Source organism: Bicyclus anynana, chromosome Z (genome assembly GCF_947172395.1).
Source record: "Bicyclus anynana chromosome Z, ilBicAnyn1.1, whole genome shotgun sequence".
NCBI classification, from domain to species: domain Eukaryota; kingdom Metazoa; phylum Arthropoda; class Insecta; order Lepidoptera; family Nymphalidae; genus Bicyclus; species Bicyclus anynana.
In genome coordinates this window covers 19174532-19189058 of record NC_069110.1, presented here as the reverse complement: position 1 = coordinate 19189058, position 14527 = coordinate 19174532, and the positions used below count along the sequence as shown (strand labels likewise).

Sequence of the window (14527 nt, the reverse complement as noted above, 5' to 3'; positions counted from 1 at the left end):
CCCACAAGGGATGATTGATTAGGGCGTCAAGTTATCTTAATTAATTTTTCTAGTTTTCGAAGCGTTAGCGTTTGTAGAAATTGAATCGACGTGCCATTAGGCTACAGGCCACTGTCTACTCGCGCAAATCGCGTCGCCTCATAGATATTTACGAGTACTAGTCCTTTGACTCGCGCTGAAAACCGACAAGAGTTAGCGGTGGACAGGACGAGCGGCATGATATGCGGCAGGACCAGTAACACACGACATCTCTGCCTACTTCCCTTGCTGCTTCCGGTGTGCAGGCCTGTTACGTTTGAATTCAGAGTACGTAGACTACTTCTGATCGCCACGGCGCTAGCTAGTAGCTAGACCTGTTTGAACGTAGCTAATTTAATAAGCTTTTGTCGCTGACTCCTTGCTCCACTTGTGTATTTCCGCAGATCGCAGATCACTATACATATAGCTCGTGCGGATTAACTTGACACCTGGCTTGAATAATGTTTGTAGGTACTGTGTTTGTATTTGGTAGTCAGGTGTCAAATTAATGGACACGAGCTATATATGCCTACTTAAAATGCAGATTGAGAAGCTTCTTTAAGGGTTAGTTTCGACTCTGGTTTTGGAGACCTACCTTTTTATTTATGACTAAGGGAAACCCACGACTTCGACGGTATTGGCAATAGTTGAAGTTGAGTTTAAAAGATAAACATAGTATTATGCCGTCGTGGACTATCAAACCTTTTAAAAGTGAACAATTTCGCCATACATCATTTTTACGTAGTTTTAACATTGACCTCTTTATAATAGGAGATCGGTGAGTTAGCTTTCCGTCACAATTTTTAATGATTTTTCATTTCATTGATGATTAGTGGACGCGTAAAATTCAGTTTTTCACGTATCCGCGGGAACCAAGGATTTTTCCCGGGATATAAAGTATTTTTTATTTTAAGCCTTTATATTGCTCAATACTGAGTTGTTTTGGGCTCTTTTTGGACCAAAGCGCGTTGGAAACCCTCCTAACTATAATTTTAGATTTCGACCAATTATAATCACCATTATCTAAAGCTTGTACACTAAGCCTAATTGAAATAAATGAATGTGAACTTTGATTTTGAATAGCCTCTACCTTCCAGTGAAAGTACCATTAAATTATAATATTTTTATACATTTATAGACTACATATATATAATGTATAAATACACACAGACACTGGAAAAACACCCATGCTCATCACACAAATATTTTCCAGTTGTGGGAATCGAACCCACGGCCGTGGATGCAGAAAGCAGGGTCACTGCCCACTGCGCCACGCGGCCGTCACTCAATTTAACACCCACTTAGATATATTTTACTTGTCGGCAAAGTCGGTAACACACATTTGTAATATTGAACTTGGCTCCCATTTACACATTTACTCGTATGTTGTGCTTGTGATTGTAGTCCAGGACCGGAGCATTTAAAACAGTTGGTTAATAATAATTTTAATGACCTCGTCACTAGTAAAAGTTGGCTGGAGGAGACTTCATCAAAAATTGTTACTAACCAGCTGATTTTTTACTGTTGCTTTATTACCCAGTAACCTGTTAGCTACAAAAATCAAGAATTTTCGTAGATATAAAAGTTGATCGTCTCATTAAGATAGGTACTCACGGAAAATTAACTGTATAGTAATAAATTGTACCTGCTCGCACCTAGTCATCCGCCTCGCGTATTTTTTATAGGGATTAATAAATAACGTTTTTCTAACTGTAGGTATTTTTAATATGGCCATGAGCCATGAATACCATTTTTAAATCCTCTTTATGAGCCCTTGACTTTGATACCTATATCGCAATATTCGAAAATATTTTTTTTTTCAGTTTATAGCGTCTCACAGTCGTCGTTTTGTTTTTTTTTTAACTTTACCTAAGAACACTACGGTTATTAAGACAAATCTAATTATATATTAATTACGTAAATCCGTTCAGCGGTTTGGAAGTTATGAGGTAACTAGTTGAGGTCGCGCGGTTTTACCCGCGCGGTTCCCGTTCCCATAGGAATAAGGGGATAATATAATATATAGCCTTCCTTGATAAATGGGCTATATAACACTGAAAGAATTTTTCAAATCGGACCAGTACTTCCTGAAATTAGCGCGTTCAAACAAACAAACTCTTCAGCTTTATAAAATTAGTATAGATAAGGAATATTACATACACATAAGATACGCGTAAAACCCTTGCAGTCAGGTAGTAAGAATGCTCCCCGGATCCTGGACTATAGGATACGTCTCAGCCCGCCGTACACTGTTCGAGGATTGCCGTCATCCCGCCGAGCGCTTGCAAGCAACGTTTAAGAGCGGGGGCACACGATGCGTTGCGGCGCCGCATCGCAAAGATTTCACCGCATCAGCGGGCACACGAGCGGTGCGGCGACGCAACGTTGTTATGTCGCATCGCCGTAGCAGCGTTGGACATTCTGTATATCCTTGTGACGCATGCACAACTGAAGACCGGGGGCACACGATGCATTGCGGCGCCGCATCGCAAAGATTTCACCGCGTCAGCGGGCACACGAGCGGTGCGGCGCCGCAACGTTGTTATTTCGCATCGCCGTAGCAGCGTTGGACATTCTGTAAATCCTTGTGACGCATGCACAACTGAAGAGCAGGGGCACACAATGCGTTGCGGCGCCGCATCGCAAAGATTTCACCGTATCAGCGGGCACACGAGCGGTGCGGCGCCGCAACGTTGCTATATCGCAGCGGCGCTGTAGCTAGTAGCTTTGTAGCGTTGGACTGTCTATAAATCCTTGTGAAGTTGTCTCGTATAAACAACTGAGCGGTGCCGCTCCGACGTCGCAACGCATTGACCCCTCTCCGCCTCGTCTCAGTGGTTGAAAGTCCGGTCCGCCGCCACAACGCATCGTGTGCTCCCGTCATAAGGCACTTCGATTGTGCCAAAGCTGGTAGACATTTTTGAGTAGATATTTTAGTCAAGTTAAAAACTTGTCCTGTACTTCTTCTATGCAACCCTGACAAGAACTCGAGACTGGTTGGGAAGTAGCAGGAATTTCATAATATTTGCATAGGTATATCCCTGAGGCAATCTGAAATTATTGTAATTACCTAATATAAAAAAAAATTAAAAATTAATTAGTTATTAATTTTAAATAAATAATTTAAAGAGTAAAAAAATTCAAGATTACCATAAATATTTAGAGACCTTCAGCGTTCTTTCAGAAACGGCTTAAATTGATTCGACACCGAATTAGCATCGCCTTCAAACCTATTCAGCAGGTAGAACATATTAGTTGATTATGAAACACGGCTAAAACTCACGTGATAAAACGTCGGAGTATGCCTGACTAGTTTTGAAGCCATACGGGGCCCTTAGTCATGTGCTGCTTCTTTTTCTTTACAAGTTAGCTCCTCAATTTCGATTTCACCTGATGATAACTGATGATGCAATCTAAGATGAAAACTGGCTTATTTCTTAGGAGTAGGATGAAAATCCCTTTCGGTTTCTATACGACATCGTACTGGAACGCTAAATCGCTTGGCTGTACGTCTTTGCCGGTAGGGTGGTAGGAAACTAGCCTTAGTCTAAGCCTCCCACCAGCCAGACTTGGACCAATCAAGAAAACCTCAACCGACTTTGCTGGAGATCGGACCCAGGACCTCCGTCTTGTTCGTCGTCGTCGTCGTCAAAGTCGTCAAAGTATTATGAAGTCGTCACTTTTTAGTTTATGAAGTTTTATGTTTTTGAAGTTAGGAAAATTTTTAATTTTTCCACTTCTAGTGTAAACATAGTACTCGCACGATTAAAAAAAAATACATTCATACAAAGTTCTCTATACAATTCCTCCCCACTTTTTCATAAATCCTTTCTTGCTGGTCGCTTGTATCATATTATGTAGCGTTGTATATGTAAAAGTGTTTTAAAGTAGATGTAGGCAAAAAAATATCGACAAATTGAAGTGTACATTTCTCTGAGTCGTCTTAGATTCAAACAAATTATTTAGTAGACCACACGAGGAAAGAGCAACTGCTAAATATGACGCGATTATGTAACTTAAATTCCGCCTCAAATTGATGCGTCAGCACGATTTGTAGGTAGACCAGTACAGTTTAGGCAGCTTAGGCCAATGATGATAGAAGAAAAAAAATTTTTCGTTTTTTAGTTTTATTTTTATGATTTTGAAGTCGGTTCAATATTTTTTGTTAAAAAGATTTAAAAAGATTTAGGTGTGTCCTAGCATTTCATTTTGATCAAAATCGGTTCAGTAATTTTCATAAAAATTAAATGGGACCAATCTGAAAGTATACTCTTTCAAACAAAAACGTTTTTTTTTCAATTGGTTAAGAAATGACGAAACATCAAAAAAAAAACACGCATCGAATTCAGAACCTCCTCCTTTATTTTGAAATCGGTTATACGCGGACTGCAAGTGGCACGTTAAAATTATGCTAATTAGCAAACGTGAGTTCAGTCGCCACACTGTCATCGCGCCGTTGACAACGCCGCTGAAATAATTTTGTGTGCCAGTTGTGAACATCGAAACTCGCCGGCACGATATCGATGTCAATTTCTCACATCTATAGAATAATACCGTAATAAAGGTGTATACAAAAATTCAGCTCACTAGGAATTTTTCCCCAGATACATGGTCGGTGTAAACTTGTATGTATGTGACCGTTTTTGGGTTTCGTAGTCCACAAGTAACTTGTAAACCTTACAATTTTCTGTTTATCTGTCCGTCCACGGTTTAGCTTAGTGACTATTGCCCTAATACATTTAAGTACACTTACTTAGCATTATGAACAGCTTACGTACTCAGAGAACCTTGCACAGATCATACCATTCAAGAGAGGAGAAGAGACATGCATTTTGGTACGGTAAATATACTTTCGTAACTTTAAAAACTTTTACCATTATATTATACATTACCTACTTTGGTCTTTATTATCAATCTATTAAAATAATCATTAAATCAATTGACAAAATGTCATCTACCTACTATATGATATCCACCAACCAGTAATCGCCGGATGACATTTATTACATAGAATTTCATTTTCGTATATATGTCAACTAGCGTAAGTCAAAGATAGTGAATTAGCCTACTGGCGTTTCAAAAAAATTCGTTAATTAAGCCTAATTGAACAAAAATAATTTTCACTTTGGCTTTGACAGCGTTCATTAATATAGACTAGGAATAAAATAAGCCTAAGTACACTACCTCGTGAAATTCCCAAATATCCCAAATACGTGTTTTTTCGTTACTGGTTATGTTGCTCATGGTGATGGATTGTATTTCTCAGAAAAGTTCCAACTTATTAAAACATTTGGTAATAGAGGCTTAAATTTACACGTCAATCGCTTAGCACTGCCTTCAAACCGAAGAACATACTTATAAAATACATATACTTATTTGTATGTATTGTTACGTATTAGGCTTCAAAGATTTGGAATGAGACACCTGATGACTTGAGACTTTATTTTTTTCTTAATCGGAGTATCAAATACACATAAGATCGTACCATCGTAGCCGAGGTCACTGATATTCACCTGGATCGCTGGTTGTTTCACTTCGCTTCAAACGTAAACTGCCGCGGATGACGAGAGATAATCCACGCTGACCCTCACGGGTCTTGAGATTACCGGCTTGGTGATAGTTTCAATCGCCACCTGTGACGGGGTCGGACCACTGTCGAGGTTGTTTCCGTGACGGGCTTCTCCAACTGCTCAGCGAGGCTGAGCCTTTCGCCTGCTCATTAGCCAGCAGTGAGGAAGCGGTCGAGTCCGGGGGCTTATGAGATCAAGTCTCGTGCGTCCGGCGGTCGCCGATGGTATGGCGCAATCCCTCGCAAGTGCTAGGATTGCGCTCCGTCAGCGTCCTCGAACATTGAGTTGCTCAAGCGACGAATGTGGTCATCCAGGCTCTCGATGTTTAAACCCTGATTATGTCCTGGTCCCTTACATAGCGTGGGGCGGGGTACCGCGAACTGTTATTGTGCGCAGCGCTAGAGATTTATGCGCTCGCAGCGACTTGCGACCAGACTCGCAGACCAGTGCTTACCACACTGAGGCCGTATATTTGAGGCGCATGTAGATGTACGTGTTGTAGATGAGGCGCACGAGACGCAAGAAGCTCCGAGCGTTGCGCGTCTGTGTGACCACGTTTTTCACGTGGTGCCACATGGAGAGGTATTTAGCCGTTGGGGAGCATTTGTCAGTCCAATCCATTAGTGACACCGGGGGCGGTAGGTAGAATCACCCTATGTAGGTCGCCTGAGTCTTTGCCACGTTGACCTTGAATCTCTAGGTCTCCAGCCAGTGGGGTACCGCGCTACAAGATCGCGTATTTAAAGCGGTGCCAAAATTCAAGACAAGTTTCTTTCTATAAAATATTTGAAAATATATTTCAGCCACCTACGTGCGGTCTCAGGGACCGCTAATAGATTATTCATACGTATTCCTACGGCAACGGGAACCACACGGGAGAACCCGAGAAAATATCATGATGCAGAGAGACGCGCGGATGCAGATTAACTAGCAGACGCCGCGCGTCTCCCTGCATCATGACATTTCATCTAATAACCAGCTGGATGAAAGTCGCCTTATACTGGGCCACTATGCTATAGTGGTTTATTATAGTAAATGAAAAAAAAGCAACTAAATTTATCTCCTGCACAATAAAAAAATATTTCTTAATAATTAAAAAAATAATAATAATAAACATTTTCATTTGGGAGTGTCACTGTTTTGTTTTCTACTCGTAATTTTATAATTGAAGTTTTATGATATGAGAGTAAATAAAGATGTATACAGCATTAGTCTAGTACAATAAGTTAATTGTTATTACTTTAACCGGGCACTAAGTTAGATCATAAAGTTTTCTCGGTTTGATAGAGATTCGTCCGAGAAAATATTATAATCTAATCTCATTCAATACTAATACACAAGTAATAATAGTACAAGTAATACATTGATTTGTGGATTTAAATAAGGTCTTTACTGCATTTAATGAACTCATGCATCGAAACAAAAAGTGGGGCAAAACATTAGAGTTATTATTATTGTAAACGGTTCTTAAAAATAGTTTAAAACATTGTCATTTTCACTTTGTCTACTTATTCATAATAAACAGTTTTTTTTGATTCTCATAACTATCTCGACTTAAAATAACGTAACATAAATTGTTTAAAAATTTTATTTATAGAATATTCATCTTTGTTTTCAGAGTCACGAAAGCAAATATCTCAGAAGAGCCATGATAAAAAAACTATTGTGTCAACTCTTGCAACAGAAGATTCAGACACATCTCAAACTAGAGTTTTACATAAAACGACAGAAGAAAGTAATATTTTAAAATTACAAAACATAGAAGATGTGCAAACTCGGCAAGTACCGTGGAGAAAGACTAGGATCGCTTCATTAACAAAATTAGAAGAACAAACACTAGAAACGAAACATTGGCGAAAACCACGTCGTGAAGATAACAATTTGATTAAGGATACGGAAACTGAAGAAGAAGAACGTCTTGTGAGACAGCAGTCTAAGCCTAAAACAGATAAAAAACCTCTATTTTTAGATAAAATTTCTGTAGTAGAAGATTCTTCGGTCTTAGAGATATCTAAAGAGGAAGACACTAAAGTGGAAATGCCTGTTGAAAAAGAAATGGGACCTGATAAGTACCCTGACAAACAGTTACGAGAACAGGTACCATGGACTCAAGAGGCAATTAAATTACGGCCAACAAAAGTAGAAAAAACGCCTATTTCAAAAGAAAAGTTTGAAGACGTGTCACTCAAACCAGTCAGAAAAAGTTCATTGCAGAAGACTGATGCAGTAGTTATCGAAGATTCGACTATAACTTCCGAAGGCTTGGAAAACGTAAAAGTTGTTGAACATCAAAGCGATATTTCAAAAAGTAAAACCCTAATGCAAACAACTGAGGACTCTTCTATGTTAGATTTAAAACAAACCGATGAAATTCTTCGAAAACAGACAACTAGAAGTAAATCGGAAATAAAACCATTAGATAAGCTTGTAAAAGACCAACAAGTACCTTGGACACAAGAAGCCATAAAATTACGTCCCACTAAAGTTGAAAAATCCCCAATTCCAAAAGAAAAGTTTGAAGACGTGGATTTAAGACCACTGCGGGAAAGTTCGTTACAAAAGATTGAGACAGTAGTTATTGAAGATTTGATTACAGCTGTAGAAGATACAGTAATTTTAAAAATTACCGATGGTGAAGATACTGATAAAATCAAGCCATTTGAAAACGATAAACCGTATCAAGAAATACAACCAGAAACAGTTTCGTGGCGTGTTGGTAAAAGACAAGCAAAAGAAAAACCACTAGTAGAAGAGTCAGATCTCAAGCGTATTTCAAAACCTCAAGTGCCAAAAGAAGAACAACCAGGAGATAAACCACTTATAAAAGAAAAGCCAGTTGAAGATCAAAAGCCAGAAGAGGTATCGTGGCGTGTTGGAAAAAAACGAACCAAGGAAGAACCATTAGTGAAAGCACCAGAAGAAGAAACGCTAGAGGAGGATGCTAAACTCAAGCCAGTGCAAATAGTTAAACCAATAGATCAGCCTGAAGAAGCTAAACTTAAGCCGGTTAGAAAGGTGAAACTTGAAGAGTCGACGGTTGAAGAAGCAGTTCTCAAGCCTGGATCTAAACAAAAAGCACCTGAACAGGAAAAACCTGAGGAGGTTAAGCTTAAACCTGTTAAAAAAGGAAAACCGAAGGAGGAAGACCAGCAAGAAGAGGTTTCATGGCGTGTAGGGAAGAGGCGTCCGAAAGAAGAAAAGCCAGTCGAAGAAGTAGATCTTAAACCTGTTCCCAAACAAAAAGCACTAGAAGAACAAACACCAGAAGAGGTTACACTTGAACCAATTAAGAAAGAAAAACCAGTTGAAGAAATAAAATCAGATGAGGTTTCGTGGCGTGTTGGAAAGAAACGACCTAAAGAAGAACCTTTGGTGAAAGAAGTAGACCTTAAGCCTATTTCAAAACCAAAAGCACCAGAAGATGACAAAACAGAGGAAGTACATCTGAAACCTGTTAAAAAAGAAAAACCGACGGAAGATGAGCAGCCAAAAGAGGTTTCGTGGCGTGTAGGAAAGAGGCGTCCAAAAGAAGAAAAATCAGTCGAAGAAGTAGATCTTAAGCCTGTTCCAAAACCAATAGCACCAGAAGAAGAAAAACCAGAAGAAATAAAACTTAAACCAACGAAAAAGGTGAAGCCAGAGGAAGAACAAAAGCCAGAGGAGGTCTCGTGGCCTGTTGGTAAGAGACGCCCTAAAGAGGAACCATCAGTGGAAGAAGTAGACCTAAAGCCTATTCCGAAACCAAAAGCACCTGAAGAAGACAAGCCAGAGGAAGTCAAGGTAAAACCCATAAGAAAAGTAAAACCTGAAGAGCCATCAATTGAAGAAGTTGTACTCAAACCAGTACCAAAACAAAAAGCACCAGAAGAAGAAAAGTCCGAGGAAATTAAGCTTAAGCCTATTCCGAAGGAAAAACTGACGGAGGAAGAGCAGCCGCAAGAAGTTACATGGCGCGTAGGGAAGAGGCGCCCAAAAGAAGAAAAACCAGTCGAAGAAGTAGATCTTAAGCCTGTTCCAAAACCAATAGCACCAGAAGAAGAAAAACCAGAAGAAATAAAACTTAAACCAACGAAAAAGGTGAAGCCAGAGGAAGAACAAAAGCCAGAGGAGGTTTCGTGGCCTGTTGGTAAGAGGCGCCCTAAAGAGAAACTATCAGTGGAAGAAGTAGACTTAAAGCCTATTCCGAAATCAAAAGCACCTGAAGAAGACAAGCCAGAGGAAGTCAAGCTAAAACCCATAAGAAAAGTAAAACCTGAAGAGCCATCAATTGAGGAAGTTGTACTCAAACCAGTACCAAGACAACCAGCACCAGAAGAAGAAAAGCCCGAGGAAATTATGCTTAAGCCTATTCCGAAGGAAAAACTGACGGAGGAAGAGCAGCCGCAAGAAGTTACATGGCGCGTAGAAAAGAGGCGTCCAAAAGAAGAAAAACCAGTTGAAGAAGTAGATCTTAAGCCTGTTCCAAAACCAATAGCACCAGCAGAAGAAGAAAAACCAGAAGAATTAAAACTTAAACCAATGAAAAAGGTGAAGTCAGAAGAAGAACAAAAGCCAGAAGAGGTTTCGTGGCCTGTTGGTAAGAGACGCCCTAAAGAGAAACTATCAGTGGAAGAAGTAGACCTAAAGCCTATTCCGAAATCAAAAGCACCTGAAGAAGACAAGCCAGAGGAAGTCAAGCTAAAACCCATAAGAAAAGTAAAACCTGAAGAGCCATCAATTGAGGAAGTTGTTCTCAAACCAGTACCAAAACAAAAAGCACCAGAAGAAGAAAAGTCCGAGGAAATCAAGCTTAAGCCTGTTAAGAAGGAAAAACTGACGGAGGAAGAGCAGCCGCAAGAAGTTACATGGCGCGTAGGGAAGAGGCGACCAAAAGAAGAAAAACCAGTCGAAGAAGTAGATCTTAAGCCTATTCCTAAACCAATAGCACCAGAAGAAGAAAAACCAGAAGAAATAAAACTTAAACCAACGAAAAAGGTGAAGCCAGAGGAAGAACAAAAGCCAGAGGAGGTCTCGTGGCCTGTTGGTAAGAGACGCCCTAAAGAGGAACCATCAGTGGAAGAAGTAGACCTAAAGCCTATTCCGAAACCAAAAGCACCTGAAGAAGACAAGCCAGAGGAAGTCAAGCTAAAACCCATAAGAAAAGTAAAACCTGAAGAGCCATCAATGGAGGAAGTTGTACTCAAACCAGTACCAAGACAACTAGCACCAGAAGAAGAAAAGCCCGAGGAAATTAAGCTAAAGCCTGTTCCAAAGGAAAAACTGACGGAGGAAGAGCAGCCGCAAGAAGTTACATGGCGCGTAGGGAAGAGGCGTCCAAAAGAAGAAAAACCAGTTGAAGAAGTAGATCTTAAGCCTGTTCCAAAACCAATAGCACCAGCAGAAGAAGAAAAACCAGACGAAATAAAACTTAAACCAACGAAAGAGGTAAAATCAGAAGAAGAACAAAAGCCAGAGGAGGTTTCGTGGCCTGTTGGTAAGAGACGTCCTAAAGAAGAACCATTAGTGGAAGATGTAGACCTAAAGCCCATTCCGAAACCAAAAGCACCCGAAGAAGAAAAGCCAGAGGAAGTCAAGCTAAAACCCATAAGAAAAGTAAAACCTGAAGAGCCCTCAATTGAGGAAATTGTACTCAAACCAGTACCAAAACAATCAGCACCAGAAGAAGAAAAGCCCGAGGAAATTAAGCTAAAGCCTGTTCCAAAGGAAAAACCTACGGAGGAAGAGCAGCCGCAAGAGGTTACATGGCGCGTAGGGAAGAGGCGTCCAAAAGAAGAAAAACCAGTTGAAGAAGTAGATCTTAAGCCTGTTCCAAAACCAATAGCACCAGCAGAAGAAAAACCAGAAGAAATAAAACTTAAACCAACGAAAAAGGTGAAGCCAGAGGAAGAACAAAAGCCAGAGGAGGTCTCGTGGCCTGTTGGTAAGAGACGCCCTAAAGAGGAACCATCAGTGGAAGAAGTAGACCTAAAGCCTATTCCGAAACCAAAAGCACCTGAAGAAGACAAGCCAGAGGAAGTCAAGGTAAAACCCATAAGAAAAGTAAAACCTGAAGAGCCATCAATTGAAGAAGTTGTACTCAAACCAGTACCAAAACAACCAGTATCAGAAGAAGAAAAGCCCGAGGAAATCAAGCTTAAGCCTGTTAAGAAGGAAAAACTGACGGAGGAAGAGCAGCCGCAAGAGGTTACATGGCGCGTAGGGAAGAGGCGTCCAAAAGAAGAAAAACCAGTCGAAGAAGTAGATCTTAAGCCTGTTCCAAAACCAATAGCATCAGCAGAAGAAGAAAAACCAGAAGAAATAAAACTTAAAGTAACTAAAAAGGTGAAGCCAGAAGAAGAACAAAAGCCAGAGGAGGTTTCGTGGCCTGTTGGTAAGAGACGCCCTAAAGAAGAACCATCAGTGGAAGAAGTAGACCTAAAGCCCATTCCGAAACCAAAAGCACCAGAAGAAGATAAGCCAGACGAAGTCAAACTTAAGCCAGTTAGAAAGGTGAAACCTGAAGATTTACCAGTTGAAGAAGTAGTCCTCAAACCAGTACCGAAACAAAAGGAACTAGAAAACGAAAAACCCGAGGAAGTAAAGCTGAAGCCAATTGAAAAGACAGAAAAGGAAAAAACAGATACATTAAAAACGGTAGAAAAACACAGGAAGAAGATAAAGAAAAAAATTGAAAAGGAGGAGACCACGGGTAAGTAATAGTTATTTTTTTTTATAAATATTATTGTATTTTTTTAAATTGATGCATGTCGAAAGCAATCTATTGTTTTCTATTAAAACTGTCTAGCTTTTCCCTTTCCCAATACATAATAATTCTTATCAGTTACATTAATTTTGGACTAATACTATTTCAATACAATTTAACCGACATATATTGTAAAATATTTTAGTTTACTATCTCAGATTTTGGGTATAATAAAATTTAAATAACATAGCAATATCATTAACAAGGAAATATTTTGCAGAAGTTGGGCCGTTAATAATTCAGCCAATAAAGGCCATGAATGTATGTGACAACCATGATTTTGAACTTGAAGTTAGTTTTACGCCAAATTTTGTCGATAACATTACTTGGTTTCGTAATAATCAATTGATTCAAAAAAGTGATGATAGTTGTATAATAATAGAAAATGGCAGATCAATGCTGAAAATCCTGAAAGCTGATAAAAATAAAGTTGGTAAATATGAGGTACTGATACAAAAAGACGATGTTGTCTTGAAATCAGCATGCACTGTAAAATTAATAAAGCCAACGCAACAAAATTATGTGGAACCACCCACTTTTGTAAAACCATTAATGCCCAAATACGTTCGTTTGGGAGAAATAGTTCTTTTGGAAATAGAGGTGGAATCAAATCCGTGTGCATCTTTTCAATGGTTCATCGGCAACAGAGATGTTTTAGGCTACGTAAAGGAAAATAAGATACATAATATATATATAACCAATAAGCAAAACGTATCATGTCTTTGTATAGAAAACATGACCCAAGAACTATTTGGTATAATAACGTGCAGAGCTGAAAATTTCGGCGGATCTGTCTCGTCGTCCGCGTCTCTATCCTTAGATAAATCTGTTAAAGAGACGCCTGGTAGAGCACCCGAATTTATTTCACCCTTACAATGTACAACGGTAATGGATGGAGAGCCAATAATATTGAAATGCACTATCGATGCTGAACCTTGGCCTAAAATTGATTGGTACCTTAACGGAAATTGTATAGAGTGGGCTAGAGATATTACCGTTGGCCGTCAAGAATCTGGATTGTGTGAACTTTGCATAAAGGAAGCTTTCCCGGAAATGTCGGGTACATACAGCTGTGTGGCTGAGAACGAATACGGGCGAAGCAGTTGCGAATGTATAGTGACTGTGGAAGGTAGCGAAACACAGTTTTAACTGTACTTGGTCTGAATGCATGCAATAATAATATTTAAACTGCACGGAATGTTACTTGCACTATTGATTGACTACCTTCGTCAGCAATTTGCCAACTTATCTAGCATCTGTAGTAGTCGTCTGAGAAATGAACAAAGTATTGCATTATAAACTAAGTGATTAAAATTATGTATATTGTAGGTTGATTTGATCGATTAAAAGAAGTATCGTACAAGATTTTATCAATAAGCTTTGGGTTTTACAAGTAGACCTAATTGTTTTAGTTATTAGAGTGGGTATCTTAAGCTTTTAATTGCACTGAAGCACACGCAACTTAAATTTTCAATAGTTTTATCAAAGCTGGGTATTTACATAATTATAATAAATTTGAGTCAATAATAAAGTTAATACAGGAGTGTTTCTAAATTTTCAGCATACGAATATGTACCTAGCGCGTCCGAAGAAGATATCTTGAGCGACGAAGTAAGTGATATTAATTACTACTTATTTTTTATTATTTATTATTCATCTCATATTATTTTTTTCTGACAGATTTCACATACCATAGGATAAATATTGTCGTTAATAAAACTGTCGCAAAATATTCAATAAACCTTAACAAAAATAACTGAATATTATATATTATCCATTTGCATTAGTAGTGAAAACAATTAGTTTAAACTTAAATTTGGATTATTATTACATTACAGAAAACTAGTGACATTGAAGAATTTGCTCCTAAGATTATAAAGGCGTTGCCAACTGTGGTATCTGCTGCCGAAGGAGAGCTGACGAGGTAAGTCAGTTTTCTTATCTCCATGGTTAATGGTCATGGGCACAATCCTGGCCGGTTGGATTATTGAACGAGTACGAGTAACACATTATTTTTTTTTTTAATTTCCAAGAACGATATTTTAAGGACGAATGAACTGACTTCGACAAAATGTATACAAAGAGACGCAGTTTATGGAGCTTGTCAGTTGATTAGTTCTTAGAATAAATCGGCTAAGCCGTTTAAACTTTTATCAAAAAATTCAATTTTTGAAAAATAAATTATTGTCTTAAATTA

At 38.9% G+C, this 14527-nt stretch overlaps 1 protein-coding gene across 1 annotated transcript in view; it reads left to right on the top strand.

Moving 5' to 3' along the window:
• Window positions 1-4843: 4843 nt before the first annotated feature.
• The window catches only part of LOC112052914 (titin), a gene marked incomplete at its 3' end in the record, with an annotated part of 40475 nt that continues 30791 nt past the window's right edge, over window positions 4844-14527 (top strand). Inside the window, exons 1-6 of the mRNA XM_052890835.1 lie at window positions 4844-4858; window positions 6091-6226; window positions 7207-12276; window positions 12551-13459; window positions 13892-13941; window positions 14169-14254. Of these exons, the coding sequence (XP_052746795.1) occupies window positions 4844-4858; window positions 6091-6226; window positions 7207-12276; window positions 12551-13459; window positions 13892-13941; window positions 14169-14254 (6266 nt within the window). The remainder of the gene's footprint in view (window positions 4859-6090; window positions 6227-7206; window positions 12277-12550; window positions 13460-13891; window positions 13942-14168; window positions 14255-14527) is intronic.